The sequence below is a fragment of the Eleutherodactylus coqui genome, chromosome 12 (genome assembly GCF_035609145.1).
Source record: "Eleutherodactylus coqui strain aEleCoq1 chromosome 12, aEleCoq1.hap1, whole genome shotgun sequence".
NCBI lineage: Eukaryota > Metazoa > Chordata > Amphibia > Anura > Eleutherodactylidae > Eleutherodactylus > Eleutherodactylus coqui.
Genome location: NC_089848.1, coordinates 24,283,872 through 24,307,230, shown reverse-complemented (window position 1 = coordinate 24,307,230; position 23,359 = coordinate 24,283,872). Strand labels below are relative to the sequence as shown.

General features: G+C 44.9%; 1 protein-coding gene across 5 annotated transcripts in view; it reads left to right on the top strand.

Annotated features, from left to right (window-relative positions):
• Positions 1-23,359, top strand: part of LARS2 (leucyl-tRNA synthetase 2, mitochondrial) — a 182,194-nt gene that overhangs the window by 10,887 nt on the left and 147,948 nt on the right. For all 5 annotated transcript variants that reach the window (XM_066584753.1, XM_066584757.1, XM_066584754.1 and 2 more), the window contains 2 exons: positions 1,845-1,973; positions 20,123-20,214. In XM_066584753.1, the coding sequence (XP_066440850.1) occupies positions 1,845-1,973; positions 20,123-20,214 (221 nt within the window). The remainder of the gene's footprint in view (positions 1-1,844; positions 1,974-20,122; positions 20,215-23,359) is intronic.

Below are 23,359 nucleotides of genomic sequence, written 5' to 3'. Positions count from 1 at the left end.
CGGTCAGCCTAATCTGACAGATAGGCTGACCGCGGAGAATCGGGGCAATTTGCAGCATGCTGCGAATTGCCGGCCGCGGGGGGAGAATCGCAATGATTCTCCGCTCGTGGATAGGGGGCCGGCGCTTTCCATAGCAATGCTATGGAAAGCTTCAGATGGCGTGATTCGCTGGCGGTTTACCGCTGGCGAAATCACTGCCGTGGACAGGGGGCCTAAAGGTTTTTTTTTTCCGGGATGAGTTGTACTTTTTAATGGTACCATTTGTTGATCCATGCAATGTTTTGATCACTCTCTATTCCTTTTATTGTAAGGCAAGATAGACAAAATTAGCTATTTTCGCCATGTTTTTTGTATTTTTTTTCCATGCACCATGTGTCCCACTAGGGAACTCAATTATCAGCATCTTTTATGACTCTTCTAATACACTACTATGCTTCATTACTGTAATGCATTAGAAAGCCTATGAATCACAGCCAGAGGCTGAGCCCAAGGCCCCCTGTCCACGGGCCGGATTTTGCCGTCAGTAAATCGCCCGCGAATCACGCTGTCTGAAGCGTGCTATGGAAAGCATCGGCCCCGTGTCCACGAGCAGAGAATCATAGCGATTCTCCGCTCTCGGCCGGAAATTTGCAGCATGCTGCATTGCATTGCCGCGATTCTCCCCGATCAGCCTATCTGTCAGATAGGCTGACAGCGGAGCTCCGTCTGCCGGCTCCTGCTCCCGGGTGGCGGCTTCCGGGGACAGCGGGCCTTATAGGCCATCGTAGCGGGCAGACCCAGAGGTTGTATTGAAGCCTCCAGGCGCCATAGCATCCCGCAATCACTTTGCTGGGGGTCCGTTGGGTGATTGAGGGAGCCCCCTCGCTCTGTCAGCCTTTTACATGTCCCTGTCGCACTAATCAGGGTGTCTAAAGAGTTAAACACCGGGGATCGAGGGTTTCTTCAGTCCTCATGTTAGAGTAGGTACCTGGCTGTCATCTGGCAGAGGAGACCCGCGCCGGCCTTCTGAAGCAGCGTCTTCAAAAGACTGCGCTGCAGAATAGAGCCCCTCAATGGACGTATGGGTGGTCATTAATGGGTTAAACTAATTGGCCATTTCAATGACTGTAAGCATCGTTGCGAGTTTTTTTGCGCTTGCAATTGCGCACCCAAAAAGTACAGCAAAACACACTTATGCGCACGCAAAAACCCAATGTCCATTACACAAATGCGCACGCAAATACGCCTACGCTCAAGTGCCGCAGGCCTTGGGATAAAAAAGGAAACAGTGTGTATTATATGCTGTTCGGGTGTTTTCTGGGTTCCTTTGATCATTTTTTGTCGTTCTTATGTGGTCTGACCGCCAATCTGTCGTCATAGGAAGCCTGTACTGTAGCCGCCGGTTGCCACGGCCGTCTGTAACAGGCCGGTTCTGCCGCTCCCTTCTGAAAGCACTGATAGAAGTATTATTATTACTTATGGCAAAGCTTTTCCTGAACGAACAGAAGTATTTCTCTAAACTCCGATAAATGAGTTTTTCTCGTGAGCCGCTCAACGGAATGTTTCAGCAATTGAATTGTATTGTTACATGTTTCTTTTACATCCTATCTCTGTACTTCCATAAGGAGAAAATACAATTATGAGACGAATTAGCCTTCCCGGGATGAAAGCAGCGCAGCCATGCTCCTCATTAGCTGCTTTTGTTGCGATGCCGCATTTCCTCTCTTTGCTTTATTACAAATAGCAGCGGGAAACAGCAAGACTTTTAATTCTGCGCAAATGTGAATGAAACAATAATGCAACCAGTTGATGATGACGGGTTACAATGTTTCACATGTTCTCTTTTTTATAAAATTACTTTACAGAATTCAAAACTGAAGTATTATGTCCTGTCGATGTTTCCGTATCCATCCGGGAAGCTACACATGGGCCACGTACGGGTTTACACGCTGAGCGATACGGTGGCCCGCTTCCAGAAGATGAGAGGCATGCAGGTAACTTGGTGCCGCTAATGTATAAGGCTACACGTTCCACGTATGAAGTTAGAGAGGTGTTCTTGGTAGTTGCTGCGCCATTCTAGGCTGGGCTTCAGTGCTATTATAAACAACTGTACAACTTCTTAAAGGGGTTTTCTGGCGAGAATACTATTGATGACCTATCCTCAGGATAGGTCATCAATAGTTGATCGGCTGGGGTCCGTCGCTCGGGACCCTGACCGATCAACTGATTGTGCACCCGCTGACAGCGCCACAAATACACAGTGGTCTGAGCAGAAGCATTGGAAGTCTCAGATCCGACCTCTGTGTAGTGGCCGGCGCTTGTAACTGCAGGTACAGCTGGCGTTGATTTCATTGAGAACGGCAAACAATCAGCTGATCAGTCGGGGGCCCGAACGACTGACCCCAGCCGATCAACTATTGATGACCTGGTATTCTGCCTGGAAAACCCCTTTAACGTTACGCATTTGGACATACCCGAATATCTAAGTGCTAAACCTGTGATGTCATTTGGACATTCCGGTACATCTAAATTTCGCTGCGGAAGCAGGAGAAATAGTCACAACTTTGATTGCATCACTATAGGAAAAAAAGGAGGCTGCTTTTTTTTTTTTTGTTTCCTCTCCTTTAGGTACTTTGACGGTGGCTGTTGAGGGACTTTATTCTGCAGCGCCGTCTTTTGACGATGCTGCATTAGAAGCCTGGGGCAGGTCTCCAGTACTAGGGAGAATGGGTGTTGGGCCGTCAGATGACAGCCTGGCATTTTTTTTCTAACATCGGGGACCAAAGAAACTATTGATCCCCGGTGTTTCTCCGTTTACATGACACAGTCAGTGCGGGTTCCCTTTATCACCTATCAGACCCTGGAGGCTTGAATATAGTCTCCGGGTCTGACAGCTACGGTGGCCTATGAGGCTCAGCCTCTGGCTAATGCTCTACTGCAGTTGTGTATTATAGCAATGATGAAATGGGCTGATCAGGTCCCCTGTGGAACAAAGGTAAAAAGTCAAAGCTCCACCTTTCCTCATTTACTGCGTAAAAAGAATTCACCCGTGGTGTTGCTGCGTTTGTAATGACGCAGAGAAAAACATTTGGTTTAACCCACGCAGTGCATGGAAAAACAAATACAAAAGGCGTTGCAAAAATAGCTAATTACAGAATAAATGTAACATATTATTCATACTTCTCAGTGAACACCATTCAAATAAAAATTAAAAATATAACAGAATTGCAGCTTTTGTTAATCTTACCTCCAGAAAAAAATTGAATAAAAAGCAATCAAAATGGGTATTCGAATGCCGCAACACAAAAGCAAATCTTGAAAGAAAAAAAAAAGTACTGTGTCTGGCACAGGACCAAACAGTAGCCTTCTAGTTTCATCATTGTAGTATTGCAATGTATTATAATTAAAATATTAAAGGCTGTGGACACCTTTTGGGGGGCATTTTTTTTCCTTTAAATGCATGTTTTTTGGGATGACAATCATTTAATTGGGTTTTATTAAAAACTAGGTAATCTACCCGTGTGGTGTTATATGGTATGCTAGTAATTATTAGGAAATTATAGTACCAGTGTTTCTGGTGGCACTCTGCTACATGCGCGTCACACACACCACACATAGCTCTGCTACATGCGCGTCACACACACCACACACAGCTCTGCTACATGCGCATCACACATCACACACAGCTCTGCTACATGCGCTTGTCACACACACAACTCTGCTACATGCGCATGTCACACATACCACACACAGCTCTGTTACATGCACGTGTAACACACACCACACACAGCTCTGCTACATGCACGTGTCACACACACACTACACACACCTCTGCTTCATACACGTGTCCCACACACACACTACACACAGCTCTGCTTCATGCACGTGTCACACACACACTACACACAGCTCTACTACATGCGTGTGTCACACACATCACACACAGCTCTGCTACTTGTGCATCACACACATCACACACAGCTCTGATACATGCGTGTCACACTCACCACACACAGCTGTGATACCTGCGTGTCACACTCACCACACACAGCTCTGCTACATGCGTGTGTCACACACACACAGCTCTGCTACATGTGCGTCACACACAGCTCTGCTACATGCTCGGGTCACACACAGCACACACAACTCTACTCTGGGGTAATAAATAAATTACCTGAAAGCGCTATACAAATAACAAGAGTTGTTTTATATAACAAAGTATTGAACCGATGTTCATCTTGAACACTGGGCGTGAGGGTCCTTAAAGACTATAAGGAAGATGGGGGGGACACAAGGTATAAAGGCTTGTTCTATCCAGCCTGGGGGTGAATATCTACATGGGGTACTCTATACATAGAGCTTTGTGAGTTGATCACCAGCCGTATTTGTCTATAAACAGGTAGGAGGTGCAGTGGGGTTCATGAGGGGATGCAGTAGGAAGAATGGGGTCGGGGTATCAAGGGGAGCGTAGAAGCCGGTAGATGGAGAAGAGTCTACTCTATGTTCCAAATTATTACGCACGCGCCATTTGTGTTTGTTTTTCTAACCCCGACAGTATGTGCAAGGAATGTTTTATCCTCCCCAGTTATATTACAGTGCGGATGTTATTACAAGTGGAAGGGCTGATAACGGCGATGGCTGGATCGAAACTTTGAAGTGAAAACATAATACGTTCCAAATTCTTATGCGGAATGTAGTCTTTGAACACATAACGACATTCGTATCGCTCCCAACATAAATCTGTTATTTGCTGCAAGAACAGATCATTCAGCAAAAAATAAACACAGGAAATCGGAAGCTTTTTTATTTCCAGATCGAGTTACACACTGATATGAGAACTTCTTTGATAAGACTAACAAGTCTCTTGTAAGTCCATGTATAGTTAATGCGTGTATTTCATTAGATCAGGGGGGCAGACTCCTTGTCACCGAGGGCCACATCAGCCTCCTGGTTGCTTGCAAATGGCCAATTGTAACTATATATTAAGGGCTTGTTCACGTGAGCTGTTTGCGCAGCGTAATACGCAGTGACTAAAACCCATTGATTTTAATGCGTTTGTTCACACTAGATGTACGATCGTGTAAAGAATATACGGCATGAACTATTGGGTGCGTACACCGCAATAGGCCACTGAAGAGAATGGGCCAGTGCAAATACACAGTGAATGCTTAGGAAACCTGCCTATTTATTGCATACTTGTGCACTATTTTAATAGGCCCGTCATTATTTTTTGTTTCCGCAAGTATGCAGTGTATTTGTGCACACAAATACCACCAAAGTGGCCTAAAAACGTGGGCATAGGCAATTTTTCTGCATGACCAAAATGTGCTTAAAAAACGTGCTTTTACTCGTGTGAACGAGTCTTAATAGTCATTCCATAGTGGCTGCAGTAGTAGTAGTGTCCCGTATATTGGCCCCAGTAGTAATTAGTGTCCCTTATATTGGCCTAAACAGTAATTAGTGAACTCCATAGTAGTCCTGGTAGTAATCGTGGCCCCAGAAGTAATAGTGTCCCCTATATTGCCCCCAGTAGTAATTAGTGTCCCTTATATTGGCTCCAGCGGTAATTAGTAAACTCCTTAGTAGTCCTGGTAGTAATAGTGGCCCCAGTAGTAATAGTGGTCCACATAGTGTCCCCAGTATTATTAGTAACCACCATAGTGGCCCCAGAAGTAATAGTGTCCCCTATATTCCCCCTAGTAGTGATAGTGTCCCTTATATTGGCCCCAGGGGTAACTAGTGAACTCCATAGCAGTCCTGGTAGTAATAGTGTCCCCCATAGTGGCCCCAGTAGTAATAGTGGTCCACATAGTGGCCCCAGTATTAATAGTGACCACTATAGTGGCCCCAGAAGTAATAGTGTCCCCTATATTGCCCCTAGTAGTAATAGTGTCCCTTATATTGGCCCCAGTAGTAATTAGTGAACTCCATAGTAGTCCTGGTAGTAATAGTGACCCCCATAGTAGCCCTAGCAGTAATAGTGACCCCTACATTGCCCCCAGTAGTAATTATTGAACTCCATAGTAGTCCTGGTGGTAATGGTGACCTACCTATTGGCCTCTGGCCAGGCAGCATCCAGTCAGGCATTCCACTCACCCAGGCTTCAGCTCCGGTGCGGCAGAAGCAATGCAGTCTGTGACTGCTGACCTTTTGCCGCGGCGTCTGCGTTGTGTACAGTGCTGCACACACAGAGACTAGGGAGGAGAAGTCAGCAGTCAGTGCACTATGGTTCATGACACCCCAGAGACATCAGCACCTTCAAGTACCTCTTTACTGCTCATCAGGGGCATTTTTACAGCTGCCCTTTTATTAAGATTAATTTGTCTGGCAGAAACTGTGAAAATCCCGACGATCAGATGATTGAAAAGGCCGGTGATCTTCTCAAGCCTGTGATGTCACGTACATTGATCACATGGCCTCAGAGAACTTCAGCCCCCTTAAGTGAATGAGACTGAGCTGCAATACCAGACACAGTCACTGTACGATATATGGCTCTGTGCTTTTTATAGACTGAAATGACAGCGGTGCTCGTCAGAGATCCGCTATCATTTCATTCAGCTGATCCTTGGGGATCCTGAGTGGGGGTTTCCCAGTGACCAACTATTGATGGCCTATCTTTAGTGTAAATCATCAGTAGTGTATTGCTGTTTACACCACACGGTGAATAAAGGAGATGAAATAAAACCTCTACAGTGCCACCTATTGGAAGGCAGAATTCCTTCACGCCAAAGTCACACTTTTTATACAAGCCTTGTAACAATGACTGGGAATTAAAAGCAAAGCCAGACTCCATGCACAGACAGCTGTTTCAGGGTTTTTGCCCTTCATCAGTGTACAGTAGGAGTCTGGCTTTGCTAGTGAGAGGCCTGGGATGGGGGTCAGAAACTCTCTTTTCTCCTTAGGGAGAGCACCTTGACGGTGAGTGAGGACACTCAAATGGCTACGCACGCTCCTCTGGGTAATATGCTAATAAGGGAGATGGAATAAAACCTGCACAGTGCCACCTATTGGAAGGCAGCATTCCTTCAAGCCAAAGTCAGACTTTTTATACAAGCCTTGTAACAATGACTGGGAATTAAAATCAAAGCCAGACTCCATGTGCATACAGAGGAGCGTACGAGTCTCCTCACTCACCGTCTAGGTGCTCTCCCTAAGGAGAAAAGATAGCGTTTCTGACCCACCACACGGTGAACACCATAAAAATAAAATCTAAAGGTGAATGGTGAATTGCTGGGTTATCCTCAATCGCCCCCCTTTCATTTTAGGCCCATTATTTGTCCCTCTACATAATATGTCCTATTAGGACACATAACTCTTTAAATAGGCTGGAAAGAGAGGGTTAAAATTAAATCCTTTTTTTTGTGATACATTGCTAAAACGTCGGTTCCGAACGGGGCTACTACTAGTAATGTGGAGCCACGGGTTGTCCTGGAAATAAACTCACTTTCCAGTGTTAAAATGTCATAGCAATACTACATTTCCTACACGTTTACCTAGCTGCTTCTATCAAAACCAGTGGGGTTTAGATATAAAAAGAAAGTCACTGTTCTTACTGAATGTTTTTACTGAATACAAATATGCAAATAATAAGTGCGTGGGCGGGAAAGAACAATTTTTTTTTGTAGTATTGAAAGGGACTAACCAAAGGCTCTTTAGTAATGCTTAATGAGTGCTAAATTCTCACATTTAGGGATGATGGCTAAAGAATGTATTCATTAACCCAAGAATCGTACCCTTTAACTCCTTCCGATCGCAGCAGTTAACGACTTAGATGCTAAGGTCAAATCTGACTACACGTCTAAACAACCAATGGAGGGGGGAGTCCCATCGCCCCCCCCCCCCCCCCTGGGATGCAATCATACAGATAGATTCACATGGCAATCCAAAGCCTAGTAGTGAAGGCTCCTAGGGCTGCTTTTCTTAAATGCCTATTAAGCCCTGCATACGGCAAGGCTTCATAGGCAATACTGAAATACTAAAGTATATAGTACAAGTGATTGCAAGTAAGTCCCTTGTGGGGGCTAAAAAGAAATGTAAAAAAAGTTTAAGAAAGTCTTTAAACTAGTAAAAGCTAATAGTTCGAAAAAAACACCCCTTTTATAATTTTTTTTAAAGATCTAAACAATAAAAACAAAGTCTGAGCTATCAAAATATCTCATTATTTATTCTGCACGGTCAATACTCTAAAAAAAATACAAACGGAATTTTAAAATTGTGGTTTTGTTTGTTACCCTGGCTCCCCAAAAATTGAATAGTCATCAAAAAGATGTATTTAAATGGCATTAATAACTGCAGCTTGTCCTGCCAAAAATAAGGCAAGATTGAAAATTACTATGTACTGCAATACTAAAATAATAAAATATATAGTACAAGTGATTGCCAGTTCAAGTCTCTTATGGGAACTAGAAAGAAATGTAGAAAAAGTTTAATAAAATCTATAAAAAAGCAAAAAAATAATAGTTAAAAATTTATTTTTTTTCTGAAAAAAATCTAAACAATTCAATAAATGTCTGAGCGCTGCCTGTGATTGGCTGAGTGCTGTGACCAATCACAGGCAGCGCTCAGCTGTCATTCAATGAATGGCTGAGTGCTGCCTGTGATTGGCTGAGTGCTCAGCCAATCAAATGCAGCCCTTTCAGCAGGCAGGGATTTTAAATCTCCACCTGTTGAAAGAACTTCATTACAGTGACGGGACCCAAGCGGCTAGATGCGCCTGAGACCTGGCAGCGGCAGAGAGGTAAGTATAGATATTTTTTTTATTTTTTACTACAACTAGGAATGATTTTGAAGCCCTTCCCCGAAAATCACTGCAGAGGTTGCCGGCAGACCATTGCTTTCAATGAGGCCGCTGACAGCAACCGCAGCCCCATTGAAAGCAATGGTGCACAGGACCCTCACTTGAGTATAAGCCAAAGGAGGCTTTTTCAGCATAAAAATTGTGCTGCAAAAGTCGGCTTATACTCCAGTATATACGGTACCTGGAATTGCTGCAGAATAAGTTGGCGCTATAAAAATAACCAGATTTATTTATTTATCTTCATTAATTGTTTAATAGGAGGTATATGACATCAGCTGTAACTGTGATAGGAGTTTCTGTTGTCCCCTGTGAAAAGCCTGTGTGGAATAGTCCATGTAATATCATCATACAGGATGCTCCCGTGAGCAAGATTGTTCTTTGCAGGAATCAAACACAAGTAAGTACCAGGCGGTCGCAATGAGGTCACATGACCCAAATGAATAGAAGGATTCCATGAACTTCTAGATTAAAACGAAAGTGAGTGGCCCTTTAAAATTAAGTCCAGGCTGTAACTCCATGGTTCTATCCCAAATCCCTTCTGCCATTTCTACAGACAGGGTAGGGAATTGCATGCGCAGCCGTTTTTAATGTATGATCATTAATGAAATTGCAGCTCTGCAGCCTGCCTTGTGCTGTTGTACAGGCAGGATAACAAGTCTCCCCCACAGGGAGCAATTAAAATGACAGCCATGTTTTATGGGGACGTGGACTTTGAAGACTGTATGAGTGGACATCATTTTACCTGTTCGCTGTTAACAATGAACCAGGAGCATATGCCATTGAAAGATTCTTGCCTGGGATCAATTGTGACTGTCTGCGGCCCCAGGACACGCTCTAATCTATTTGTCATACGGTAGAGCGGATTATAGCACTAAAGCCGCTTTATTTATTGCAAACTCTGACATATTCTTTTGATGCCCACTGAGTTGTTAGCTGCACTGTGCCAGAAGACACCGAACATCAGCTCACCGGTCAGCCGGAGGAATAGCACAGCTTTGTATCCTATAAAGCCATGCAATTACATAGAATGGGGAAAGTAATCGCAGAAAAAGATGTATTGTATTGTCCAAGGCAACTACACCAGAGGAGAAAGTAACAAGAGAAAACAACCTGGTACACGGGGGAAGTTTGTTTTACGTTCTGTTTGAGGACTTGTTTGAAAGTTTTTCCAGCGGATCTATTTTGGGTGTGATATTTGCATTTCTCTTTCACGTTTTAGTAATAAAAGATTTTCTGTAGGTTCATTAGTGGTGTGTCTTGGACCAAATTAAAAATTTAGGAAAGTTGAACTCCCGTCTGTATAAGTTGTTATGTGTTCCAGTGCATATGCAGCGTGTTGATACTGTGGTAAAGTTGTCCAGCGTCTGTCTGAGAGGGGTGCCAACCATTCTCGTAGAAGAGAAGATGGCGATCACCGAGAGCTAGTAACATCATTATATATATATATATATATATATATATATATATATATAGTGGTAACTTAGAGGTCACCACAATAGAAACACGCTGCATATGCACTGGGACACATAACATCTTCAGGGTTCACAAACCACAGTGTCCCCGTCACTTTACTCACCAAGGGCGTCTAGAGGGCGTCCTCCCCTGTCACTCGTGGCTTCGGATTACAAACCACAGTATCCCCAGCACTTTACCCAACAAGGGCATTTAGGGGGCGTCTTTCCCTTTCAAACTCATGATGGACACGGTCTGGTTCGCGCTGGACCTCAGGTTTTGCAGTTACTGTAACTGCCTCAGCAACCTCTCTCCCTGGCTTTCAGCAGGAAACTCAATTTATCTGGAGGTTTTAACTGCTCCAGACACACCCATACAGCTGTTCCTGCTAATTAGTACACATTTTGCCTGATTTTACACTCTCTGCAGACCATCCTGTGTGCTACATTGGCACAATATGTATGAAAGCCCTCACTGACTGATTGACTCCCCACTAATTCTCTAACTTCCCGGTGTCGTACAAACATGAAATTTGGCACGACCATTCTTTAGGTCCTAAATAGGAAAAATAAAGGGGTTACAACTTGATTATTCAATTAAAAGTGCAAAAGTTAAGTTACCCCCTGTGTAATGTTCCTAATCTAATTCTCTAGCTTCCTGGCGTCATACGAACTTGAAATTTGGCACGACCATTCTTTAGGTTGTGAATAAAAGTAGTTAAGGGGTCACAACTTGATTATTTAATTCTAAGGCCCCCTGTCCACGGGCAAGGCGTAATATCGCCAGCGATATTCCGCTGTCCCCAGAGGCAGGGGAGAGAACTGTCAGTTCTCTGCTATGAGCCTGTCTGACAGTAGTCTCACCACGGAGAATCGCGACAAATCGCAGCATGCTGCGATTTGAGCCCTGCAAGCAGAGAATTGCTATAATTCTCCGCTCGTGGACAAGGGCTGTGCTTTCCATAGCAACGCTATGGAAAGCGTGCACTGCTTTACTCGTGGCCGGATTATCGCCACGAGTAACGCAATGCAAGATCGTCCGTGGACAGGAGCCCTAAGCGTGAAAGTAAGTGACCCCCTATGTAAGGAAACTAAGAACACACATCTGTACTGCACAAACATAAAATCTGGCACGACCATTCTTTAGTTCCTAAATAGGAAAATAGGGTCGTAACTTCAAAATTCAATTTTAAGTGTGAAAAACTGTGTGAAAAGCCAGGATACATGAGATAGTTCTTTTCTCAGAAACCACAAAGCCTAGGGAAATGATTTGTATACTGAAGAGAATCGACCTCATCTCTATGTGTATATACTGAGTAGAGTCTACCTCACCTCCATGTGTATATACTGAGGAGAATCTACCTCACCTCTGTGTGCATATACTGAGGAGAATATAACTGATCTCTCTGTGTATATACTGAGGAGAATTTAACTGACCTCCGTGTGTATATACTGAAAGACTGTGAAGTACATGAGGAAGCGGCCATGGACGGCAGGGATGGAGCATGCCTTCAAGACCAAGGAGGGGTTGCAACCTCCAGTGTGGGGGTAGATTTGAAGAAAAAGGGGTGTTACCTTTAATATAAAGTGAGGAGAGTGGGAGGGGTGGCACATTCTGCAGAGGGACATCAGTACATGCAGTCTGAGGAGAATCTAATGCTCCTCTATGTATATACATATTGTATTCCTCAGTTCCTCTGGAGTAACCACAACTTAATTAAATTATTCATGTGAATAACAAGTAAATAGCTGTACCAAATTAACTTGGGCGAAACCACGTATATCAGCTAGTGTGTATATGTATATAATGTTTTTTATCCATTTTTCCCATTTCAAATTTTTATGAAAAAAGTAAGATTTACTACTGATTTAGTGTTGGTAGCACTTTGTCACTTATTTTAAATACAAGATTGACAACATAGGAGAAAGCTTCAACCTGCAGTCTCCTAATCACTACGTAACATTCTCAAGATGCCATCCCTCGAACTATCTTCCTTGTCCAGCTACTGCCCTATCTCATTACTCCCATTTCCTCAAAATTTCTTGAACAGAATGTCCACCTCAGAATGGCCTCTCATTCAGCTCTCTCTTCAACTGGCTACAATCTGGTTTCTGACCCCATCACTCTACAGTGATCTGCTAACAGCCAAAGCCTTATGAATTTACTCTGTGTTCCTCCTGCTTGTCTTCTGCCTTTGACCCAATCAACTCCCTCCTATTACAAATTTTTTATTCATTTGATATCACAGAGTTGACCTTCTTCCTCTGGATCTCCTCATACCTCATCAACCAAACATTTGGTGTCTCCCACTCATACACCACCTCATTGCCTTGCCCTCTCTCTGCTGGTGCCCCTCAAGACTCTGTCCTGGGACCTTTACTCTTCTCCATCTACACCTTTTGGCCTGGGACAAATCAAAGAATCATATGGCTTTCAGTACCACTTTTACACTAATGACACTCAAATTTACCCCTCATGGCCCAGATGTCACCTCACTGCTACTTTATTTTTAGGGAAGCAGGGTATCCAGACTCCCAAATTCTGTCAGCTAAATCCTACTTTTCCTCCTGTTCTATAAAACTCAACAAAGAGAAAACCAAATTAATTATCCCTGTCTCACTTAAACCCCCTACTACCAGACCTATCAATCACAATCCGTGACTCTACACTCTCTCCAGTCTCACAAGTCTACTGCCTCGGGATAACCTTTGATCCTGCCTTGCCCTTCAGACTACACATCCAAACTCTCACCATCCTCTGCTGCCTTCAACTCCAAAACTCCTGATTCCGCCTTTACCTAGACTTCAACTCAAGAAAAATGGTAGTGCATGCTCTTATCATCATCTGCTTAGACTACTGCAACATCCTCCTTTTGTATCTCCAATCACCCATAAACCTGGTGTCCAGCTAATCCAAGACTGCTAATCCCTTCACTGGCTACTCATTGCTAAGCGAAAATAGTTCATAATGACCTACAAGATTATCCACAACCTGCCTCCTCCATACATCTCTGACCTAATAATCTTGTAATATCTCCCCACACGTAATCTCCAGTGTTCAGAAGACATTGACTGCTCCTCACACAGTTAACTTCAGGACTTTTCCATGCATCCACCATGATCTGGAACTCTCTACCCCAAATCAAATTTCCCCCACCTTTGAAACCCTGAAAAAGGAATTTGGAAACCCATTTAATATACCGTGATGAGTTTAAAAAAAAAATTTTGTAAAATTTCTTTATGTCATAATTCGAGATGAGCGAGCATACTCATCCGAGCTTGATGCTCGTTCGAGTATTAATGTGCTCGAGATGCTCGTTACTTGAGACGAGCACCACGCGGTACTCGTCTCGATTAAACGAGCACTGACCATTGAATTCAATGGAGCCAGCAATACAGCTGGCTCCATTGAAAGCAATGGGCTGCCGGCAATCTCAGGATGAATTTTCGGGAAGGGCTTAAAAATATAAGCCCTTACCTGAAAATCATCCTAAAATGTGTAAAAAAATAAAAAATATGTCAGCATAAAGATCGTTCTCCTCTGCCATAGCTGTAACAGCTGTGGCAGAGAAGAACGATGTTAGCCCATTGAATTCAATGGAGTCGGCAATACAGCCAGCTCCATTGAAAGCAATGGGCTGCCGGCGAGCGCGGGATGAATTTTCGGGAAGGGCTTAAAAATATAAGCCCTTACCTGAAAATCATCCTAAAATGTGTAAAAAAAAAAAAAAAAAAGTATACTCACCTTTCCGCTGAAGCCGGAGTTCAGCCGCGTCTGGCCGGCAGTTCTCCTATCCGTTTCTGTGTCGTTCCCATCACTTTCGTGAATTTCCCAGATTTTCACACATGGAAACCTTAGCGAGCATCGGCGATATACAAAAATGCTCGAGTCGCCCATTGACTTTAATGGGGTTCGTTACTCGAAACGAACCCTCGAGCATCGCGGGAAGCTCGACTCGAGTAATGAGCACCCGAGCATTTTGGTGCTCGCTCATCTCTAGTCATAATATTTCAAGCCTTTTTTTTCTGTCAGTGTTGCTGTGTAAGGGCTTGTTTCTGCAGGGAGAGCTGTAGTTTTAATTGGTAACATTTTAAGGTACATAAGACTTTTTTTTAAACTTTTCATTCCATTTTTTGGGAGGAGAATGTGGTGATCAAAAAACAATTCTAGCATTCTGTAGACTTAAACATATCACTTATGATACATTCCAATACTTCTCTAATATTCCTATCAGTGCTAGCCTATGAAGCCCTTCCTCTGACAGGGCTTAGTAGGTTTCCACACTTGCCATGCCTGGAGGCCATTGTTAGGCCCTGGGTTGCCATAGCAAGTGTTTGTCACTGTGACAGCATCGAGGAATGAAGGCGCAATCGGATGACTCAGGAAGCTTCTATCCACTGTTTAGCCATTTAGATGCCATGGTTGCTGTAGACCTTAGCATCTAAGTGGTTAAACAGCCAGGATTGTGATGATGCTGACCTTTGCAGGCAGGTGTCAGCTCCATAGTGTTGTTAGCACCTGCCGCCTACGGAGCAGGTTCAGCACCTGAGCCCGCTTCATATATTTCTTGCGCACATCCACCGCACATAAGACGTATAACGCCAAAGGGTTAAACAGCACTGCTGAAGATGATGGATCTATGTGGAATAATCAATGAGCTTTGCTCTAGTTGTCCAATCTATTATCTTTCCATACTTGAATTTCAGTCATATTTGATGGGGATTAAGGAGCTCAGAGACTTTACCGGGGCCCTTAAGCTGCTTTGGTGAAGTGGGATTTATCAAAATAGAAATAGCTTTATTTTGTTACTCTTCCTAAGAGCCAAAAAAAATTAAGAAATTGCTTGATTGCATAATCTTAGCTGGCATGGTCAGCTAGGTAAGGGATTTGCACTTCTTTTCTCTTATCGCATCACCAACAAGCCAAGAATTGTTAGTTCTCCGATGGTTTCTGGTAATTCCTCATAAATTGTAAGCTTTCCAGAACACACAGGATTATACAGTTGCTGCAATTTTCGGTACGTTCCGTGGAAGCCAAATTTAGCGAAAAATAATTAACAACATTATCATCTTTTTTTTTGTTCAACTGGATTTTGCATCTTGAATTCAGCATCAGTTGCATGGAAAACTGGTTGAAGTTACTTAATCTTTAAGGTGGTGCTTTAGAATAAGGAGCTGGTCACAATTTATTGTGTACATTTAGTGTTTTTGGCACAGAGGCTCTAGGTGTACACGCTAAACATATCCATAGGACTCCATTAGTCAGACGCAGGCCAAAAGTGTGTCGGGCCATTTACATCAGAATATCACAATAAAAAAGGGTATGAAATAGCGCTACTCCTTCTCAATGAACCTTGTAGAAAGATGTATCCATTAAAGAGTATCCATGACTTATAAGAATGTTTGGTCTGGGCGAGAAAGTCGGTAAGTAACTGGTCAGCGATAGAAAGCAGAGGCTGCTTACATACTCTGATTGGGTCACCGTTACTAGTGGGGTACCACGGGGCGCAGTACTGGAGGCGGTCACCGTTACTAGTGGGGTACCACAGGGCGCAGTACTGGAGGGGGTCACCGTTACTAGTGGGGTACCACAGGGCGCAGTACTGGAGGGGGTCACCGTTACTAGTGGGGTACCACAGGGGGCAGTACTGGAGGCGGTCACCGTTACTAGTGGGGTACCACAGGGCGCAGTACTGGAGGGGGTCACCGTTACTAGTGGGGTACCACAGGGCGCAGTACTGGAGGGGGTCACCGTTACTAGTGGGGTACCACAGGGCGCAGTACTGGAGGGGGTCACCGTTACTAGTGGGGTACCACAGGGGGCAGTACTGGATGCATTCCCGATGCCATGCCGCACGGAAAAAGCAGTAGGCGGGCACAAGCCGTTCATTGGGCACAAGACTTGTTAGTGGAGTGCCGTAATCAGACTGTTAGTATAGTGCCTGCGATCAGACTTGTTGGTGGAGTGCCCATGATCAAACTTGTTGGTGGAGTGCCCATGATCAAACTTGTTGGTGGAGTGCCCATGATCAAACTTGTTGGTGGAGTGCCCGTGATCAAACTTGTTGGTGGAGTGCCCGTGATCAAACTTGTTGGTGGAGTGCCCGTGAACAGACTTGTTGGTGGAGTGCCCGTGAACAGACTTGTTGGTGGAGTGCCCGTGAACAGACTTGTTGGCGGAGTGCCCGCGAACGGACTTGTTGGCGGAGTGCCCGCGAACGGACTTGTTGGCGGAGTGCCCGCGAACGGACTTGTTGGCGGAGTGCCCGCGAACGGACTGTTAGACTACATTCACATTGGCGTGTGTGATATCGGGTCAATAAACTCGTCTTAATATTGCGCTCGCCAACGTGCGTTTGTCATGTCGATGCGAGGCGTTTTTCATTCAAAAACGCTTCGCATTGTTTCTGTGAAATTCCGCTCCCCAGGCGCATGTTTCACCTGCGTTAGAGGTTCGCAGATCCTTTCCTTTTATTTCAACGGGAAACATCACATCGCACTTGCATGCACATCGCACAATAAGCAAGTGACATGTGATGTCTTTGAAAACAATGGGCGAGGCGTTCCGCGGGAACATCCGAAGATAGAACATGCTGCGATTTACATCCTTGCATCATGGGAATAAGTCCATTCAAAAGAAAAGTTCATATTCGAAGCACAATTCTCGCCCGTGTGACTGTAGCCTAAGTCCTGCTCTTATAAGGAGCGTTTTGAATACGAGTGCAGAGTCTATTCTGTAAGCTCTGGGAACACAAAATAATACAAATTAATGTTTGTCCTAAAGACCAGAGATTGTTACAGTGTCTATGGCTCCTCTCATACACAGATACATTGTTTCCTTGTCCAGAGTTTCACTAATCTAGTTTTGTTGAACATATTCATTATATTTGATCTGCACGGAAGTTCAGCGGCATCTGACATCCGCAAATTAGATTTGTGACTGCGGAAGCCATGAAATGAGCGGAGGTCCTGTGAGCGGACCCGCAGATGCATCACAGTGGGCTTTAATATTCCATCCTCCCTGGGGAGTGGGGCTGACGGCGCACGCTCTCTGCGCATCACATTTGGTTCCTTGGCTCGCATGTTTGAAAAGTGACAGTAAGGCGCGGTTCACACAGCGGGAAATCTGCGGCATGTATAGTAGCAGCAAGGCCAATGAGATTTAGAAAACCTTGTCTACAAGCTGCGGAAATAATCCGCACAAAGCCCGTGCAGAAACTGACTTGCAGCGTGGAATCAAAATGTGCGGCATTTCGTTTTTATCGCCCGTCTCAATTCTGCACAGGAATTTGCGATGCAACCCCCTTCAAAACATGCACTGACATCACAGGGGCACCGCTGGAACCGGGTGAGTACAAGACCGCTCTCCGGACACGTCGCCTGAACTATACCCACCATAACGTACTTTATGCAGCGTATAGCGGATGACTGATTCCCTTAAAGGTTTTATGGAGTCGGGTTTTAGGGCGGCTTCACATGGGAGGACGTGCAGCTGCGCATGCCTCAGTGCAGTGAATTTGCGCTGCGGCCAAGATTTTTTTTGTAAACGACTTGTCACATTTTACGGAACTTTTTGTTCCTTTGCATGCAGCAGACAAACGCAACTCCATTTAAATGGCTATTTAGTCATTCCAGATGTCGTCTTTTTCCAACAGAATTGCGCACCCCCCTCCTCCAGAGACTTCTGCGGAGATCCTTGGTGCGCAAATGCTCAAAAAAGTAGAGCATGCCAAATTGTTTTTAGCACACGCAAAATACAAATGCATTGAAGCTGCGTGCTGCGCATCTGTGGAGCCGCCACAGAAAACAATGCTGGTTCTTTGTGTTTACTGTAATGTTGCTGGTTGTAAAAGAAATGAAACCTAGTAATTATATCTCTGCTCGTTACTTTGTAAAATCTTTCTCTAGTCTATTTAGAAAGTGCCTTCTGTAATTATGGCGTTAATTTATGGGTGATGATATTGTTTTTAATTAGCGCCCCGTGACATTTCCTATTTATATGCAGCAGTTGGATGGACTGGTGAAATGTATGTCCTGAGACCGCCGGAAGCGGTTAGCCGTGATTTGCGATTATACGAAGGAAAACGGACGTTTTGGTAATGTGGCTTATGGCATGTTCTTGGCGCCCTTTGACACGTGATGATCGCAGGGGATCGTTCCAGCTGGCCGCCTCCATTCACAGTAAACAGGCAGTCCTTCATAGATGAGCGACTTCCTGTTCTCAGAAACTGAATGAGAAGCGAAATCAAGTCTCCTTCGTCGTTCAGTCGGGGCTGGCGTTTACACTGAATGATTTATTGTCCCGTGTAGATATTAATGATTGAGGCTTGGGCCACATGAGCGTGTGGTAAAACAAGGGCAGCGATTTTTGACTGCGCATTAAATTTCCCGCTCTGACGCTTAGCAACGGTGCGTGTAAATGCAGCACATGCGTAGTGTAATTATATATGTACAGTGTTTATTACACGCCCACAGAGAACAATAGGGCTCTATCGCACATAACACACAGTAAGGGTGAATGCACACGGGCGGATTTTAATTGCAGAATTCGGCGCGGGCGACCACCTCCGGTCCCTGCAGCACATACCGTCCATAGCATGCTATGGAAAAGTGATTCTTTCTGCACACGAGCGGAAATCACAATGGGTATGCGGATGAAAAATCGCAGCACGCTCCATTTTCCCACGGTTTCTTCACGGACGGCTTCCATTGAAGTCAGGGGACGTTGTCTGACCCATGGCCCGTCTGGATTTCGCGGGAAAAGCAGGAGTTTAAAAAGTAAAATCTGTTCTGCGCATGTCCGACGCCGAGCTGCCCGGCCCATCCGCAGTGCCGAGAGGAAGAAGAAAACACAGGTACGCGCGGATGCCGTCTGGCACAGGGTTGGATTCTGCTGCGGGCTCTCGTCCGTGTGCATGCAGCCTAAAATAAAGCATGCTCTTTTGTATATACTTTCATTGACTTCATTCACCTCGTATTACACGCACATACATCACGCGTGTAATACACTATTAAATTCCGTTTGTGTGAGCCTTGCCTATTATGACATCCCATTCGTACATTGAACCCTGGGTACGCTCTGGCCATTCGTACATTAAGCTGAAGGGTACTGTGGTTTCACGTAACGGCCACTCAAGTGTTCGGTGTCCATGTAGTAGACGGACCTCACATCGATGCCGGCCATATGCCGTAATCACGAGACGGCCCCTTTACATGTGGCTTGTTCAGAGTTGGCCTTCCTTCCTTCATGTTGGGTTGGCACGTCGCAGTATTCCTGCGGAGCTCATCCTCTATGGTTTTACTGTCTTAACTGTTTGCGTGTGTAAGAGAACACGGTCTTAAAGGAGACCGTAGGCCCGCTGACCCTATAGCAAACTCACTGTCACCGAGGGCCATAAGCATTGCCTTCTAGGGGTCGTTTATAAGGGCTCATTCACATCACACTCATAATACGGACAGTTTAATTCCCATCGTTTTGCACTGGGTATTCAGACCTGTGTTTTCCACGCACGTGAAAAAATCGCAACATGTTCTATAATGGTCCGTATTACTTGACCATTAGGGCGGCCGCACACGGGCAAATACAATACTAATCAGACTAGATATATATCACTAGATGTGTCCAGGGCCGCAGCCATCAGTGCATCAGCAGGATAACCCCATCAAAGACCATGTGCACCTTGTAGATCAGAGAGTTTAGAACACCTGCAGGTAATATAAGGCTCCCCAGCATTCCGCCATAATGTGGGGACCTGACCCCCCATAAAGGAGGAGAGGAGGGGCCAATACAAGGTTTTATAACAAATTGTCTTTCATTACAAGTTGACATCTTTGTTGTTTTTCCATTTTCTAATTTTGCTGTCATTTAATGTTTCACGTTTTTTCCGTCTGCCAGGTCATTAATCCGATGGGTTGGGATGCATTTGGGCTACCAGCTGAGAATGCTGCTATTGAGCGAGGGTTGAATCCGGACTCCTGGACCAAAAGGTATTTGCTCTTTGTGTTAATTTGTATTCTTGCACTGGCTGTCAGAAACGTGTTTCTTGTACGACACTAAGTACTATATACGACTCATCTCAGGTAACTGGCGGTGCTAGAACGCTGTATTAGTCACTCTTAGGACTTTCACTAGCTCCTGAAGGCTTACATGTCCTCCAGATTACTGTAGGCTCGGGGTTTAGGCTTTGTTCACATCAGCACATTTTCATCTTTCGGCTCCATCATAAGGCCTCCTTCACACAGGTGATACGATATGACGGCGAGAAAATCGCAGCGATATCGCATTGGTGGTTCGTGCGATATTGCTGTGTTTCTTGCGGTTCTACCACGTTTTTGCGGCACTACAAAGTCACAAGTGGTGCTACAAAGTCACACAAATTCGTAGCACTACGTGCGAGGATTTTCGGGGGAGGGCTTGAAATATAAACCTTACTCCGAAAATAAGCCCTAGCTGCATAAAATAAACCCTCAAAAAACACATACATCACCTCGCTGCATCTTCTCCTGATCTCTGGCACTGGTCTTCAGCATCTCTTCTTGCCTGGGATTGGAAAATCCCCGTCTCCAGGAAGCACTGCCTCTGATTGGCTGAGCTCTGTGACACTCAGTGAACCAATCACAGCCATTCATTGTCTGTGATTGATTTATCAAGTGCTGGAAGTCTTCAAATCCGCAGAATTGCATCACTGTGGAGCCATAGCGTAATTAAGTAGGGGAAATTAAAGGGTTAGGTTTTCTCACATTTAAACCTCACCAATCTCCCACGCTAAAGCTTACTTTGCCATTGGAAGACAGAACTGCTGATTAGAGATAAGCGAACGTACTCGTTTCGAGTAATTACTCGGACGAGTACCGCCATTTTCGAGTACTTCAGTACTCGGATGAAAAGATTCGGGGGGGGAGGGAGAGGCGTGGCGGCGCGGGGGGTAGCAGCGGGGAACAGGGGGGAGCCCTCTCTCTCTCCCACTCCCCACTGCTAACCCCCGTGCCGCCACGGCGCCCCCCGAATTTTTTCGCCCGAGTACGGAAGTACTCGAAAATCGCGGTACTCAGGCGAAAAAGGGGCGTGGCTGAGCACGTTCGCTCATCTCTACTGCCGATGTGTCATTTGGTTGTTTTGGTGAGGGATCACATGACCTGTGGCGTAATCAGGCTTTTTGGTCCCAGTTGCGTTCCATATACAGGCCACATGACCCCAGAAAGGAGTTGCCTGTTTACCAGACATTGCTGTTGACATTCTGTCTTGGGCTTCATAGCCTCCCATTGGCTGCAGCAATCAGGTGATTGAACAACCACATTACCGCTGCAGCCAATGTATGCAGAGTCCGGCTGGGAGGACAGGAGCGCCGTGGCAGGGGAGCTCTGGGTGACTGGGCAAATATTATAAATTTTTTTCTTATACTTTATTATCTATCCCCATGTGATGCAGAGAGGGGGGTGGCTCTATGTGTCTACCCATTGGCACCCTGTGATTGTATTGTGGGGCACCGCTAGGTTACTATGGCCTCCAGGCCTGCCATGAGCATCTGCCTATTAGGCTATGACATACGCCAGTGTGGCAGTAAGGCTTTGGAATACTATGTATTCTAAAGCATTATGTCAGCACTCAGATGATCACTGCTTCAGGGGGAAAAGAGAAGGGGAACTTAAAGGGGTTTTCCAAGTTTGTAGTCACAGCTGATTGAAACCATGAAACAATAGCAGTAACGTCCTGTAAGGTATATAGGACATCAAGGACTGTGTACCAGGAGTACTGTCATTCATCACATGACCAGCTGAGAACGGGCAAGATGGTGCACCCAGGGCACAATAAGGTAATTGAAACTTTCATGGAGACAATATGAGAGGTACATTGAAGAAATTAAAAAAATTAGTTGGAAAACATTTTTTTTTCCCTTTAAGGCTGAATGCCCACAGACGGATTTCTGCTGCGTTTCCCGCATGTGAATTCTGCAGCTATTAGGTTCTACTGAACCTAATGGCTTTCTGCCTGCCGATGCTCACATGCGAAATTCTACCGCAGACTTCCGCAGAGGTAAATAAATCGCGGCATCTTCTGTTTGCCACGGATTTATGCTGCGGGAGATCTCTATTAATATAGCATTAATGGAGACCGCGGAAATCTGCACGGAATTCCGTGATCACTCGCAGGCACTTTTTTGTTAAAATCGCGGTACTCCGCAGCATAAATCCGCAGGTGTATCCCGCGACGCTTGTGGGCATGAGCCCTTAAGTTTAAGAAATAGAGATGAGCGAGCATACTCGCTAAGGCAAACTACTCGAGCGAGTAGTGCCTTATTCGAGTACCTGCCCGCTCGTCTCTAAGGATTCGGCTGCCGGCGGGGACGGGGAGGAACGGAGGGGAGATCTCTCTCTCCTTCTCTCCCCCCTGCTCACCGCCACAACTCACTGCCCACCCGCGCCGGTCCCGGAATCTTTAGAGACGAGCGGGCAGGTACTCGAATAAGGCACTACTCGCTCGAGTAGTTTGCCTTAGCGAGTACGCTCGCTCATCTCTATTAATAAAGTCTCCCACCCAAAAAATAAATAATTAAACTCACTTTTCAGAAAAGAAATGGCCGGCAAAAGCCGTTTCAAAACTAAGTTGAGGGAAAAATGTAATTAATTGAGTAATTAATTTGGAACGTGGCAATACATACTTTTCCCTATTCTGCAAAAGCACTAAAATCTACAAAATAAAAACTATACATATTTGGTAGTGCCGTATCTGTACTGACCCGTAAAATAAAGTTGACTTAATGCAAAAAAAAACAAAACACAAAAAGCAATGCAGAATAGCTTTTTTTTTTGCATTCCACACTCAAAAAAATGTATTGAAGCTAATCAATAAATTTTATGTACCCTAAACTGATGCCATTGATGCCCGCAACAAAAGCCCCTATACCGCTACAAATGTGTCCGTCCCTACCTTCTCCTTGACTGGAGATGTCGAGATATGCATGTACTAGGAAACACAATTTGCTCCGTCACAGGATGTCTATCCTCTGTGTCTATTGTGACGGCTTTACTAGCTTCTGACAACATTGTGGCGGTTTCATGAGAACTTTCAGGCCTTAACCGCCCTTAACCAGCGGAGGAAGGGATGGACATGGATGGAATATTTATAAAAAAT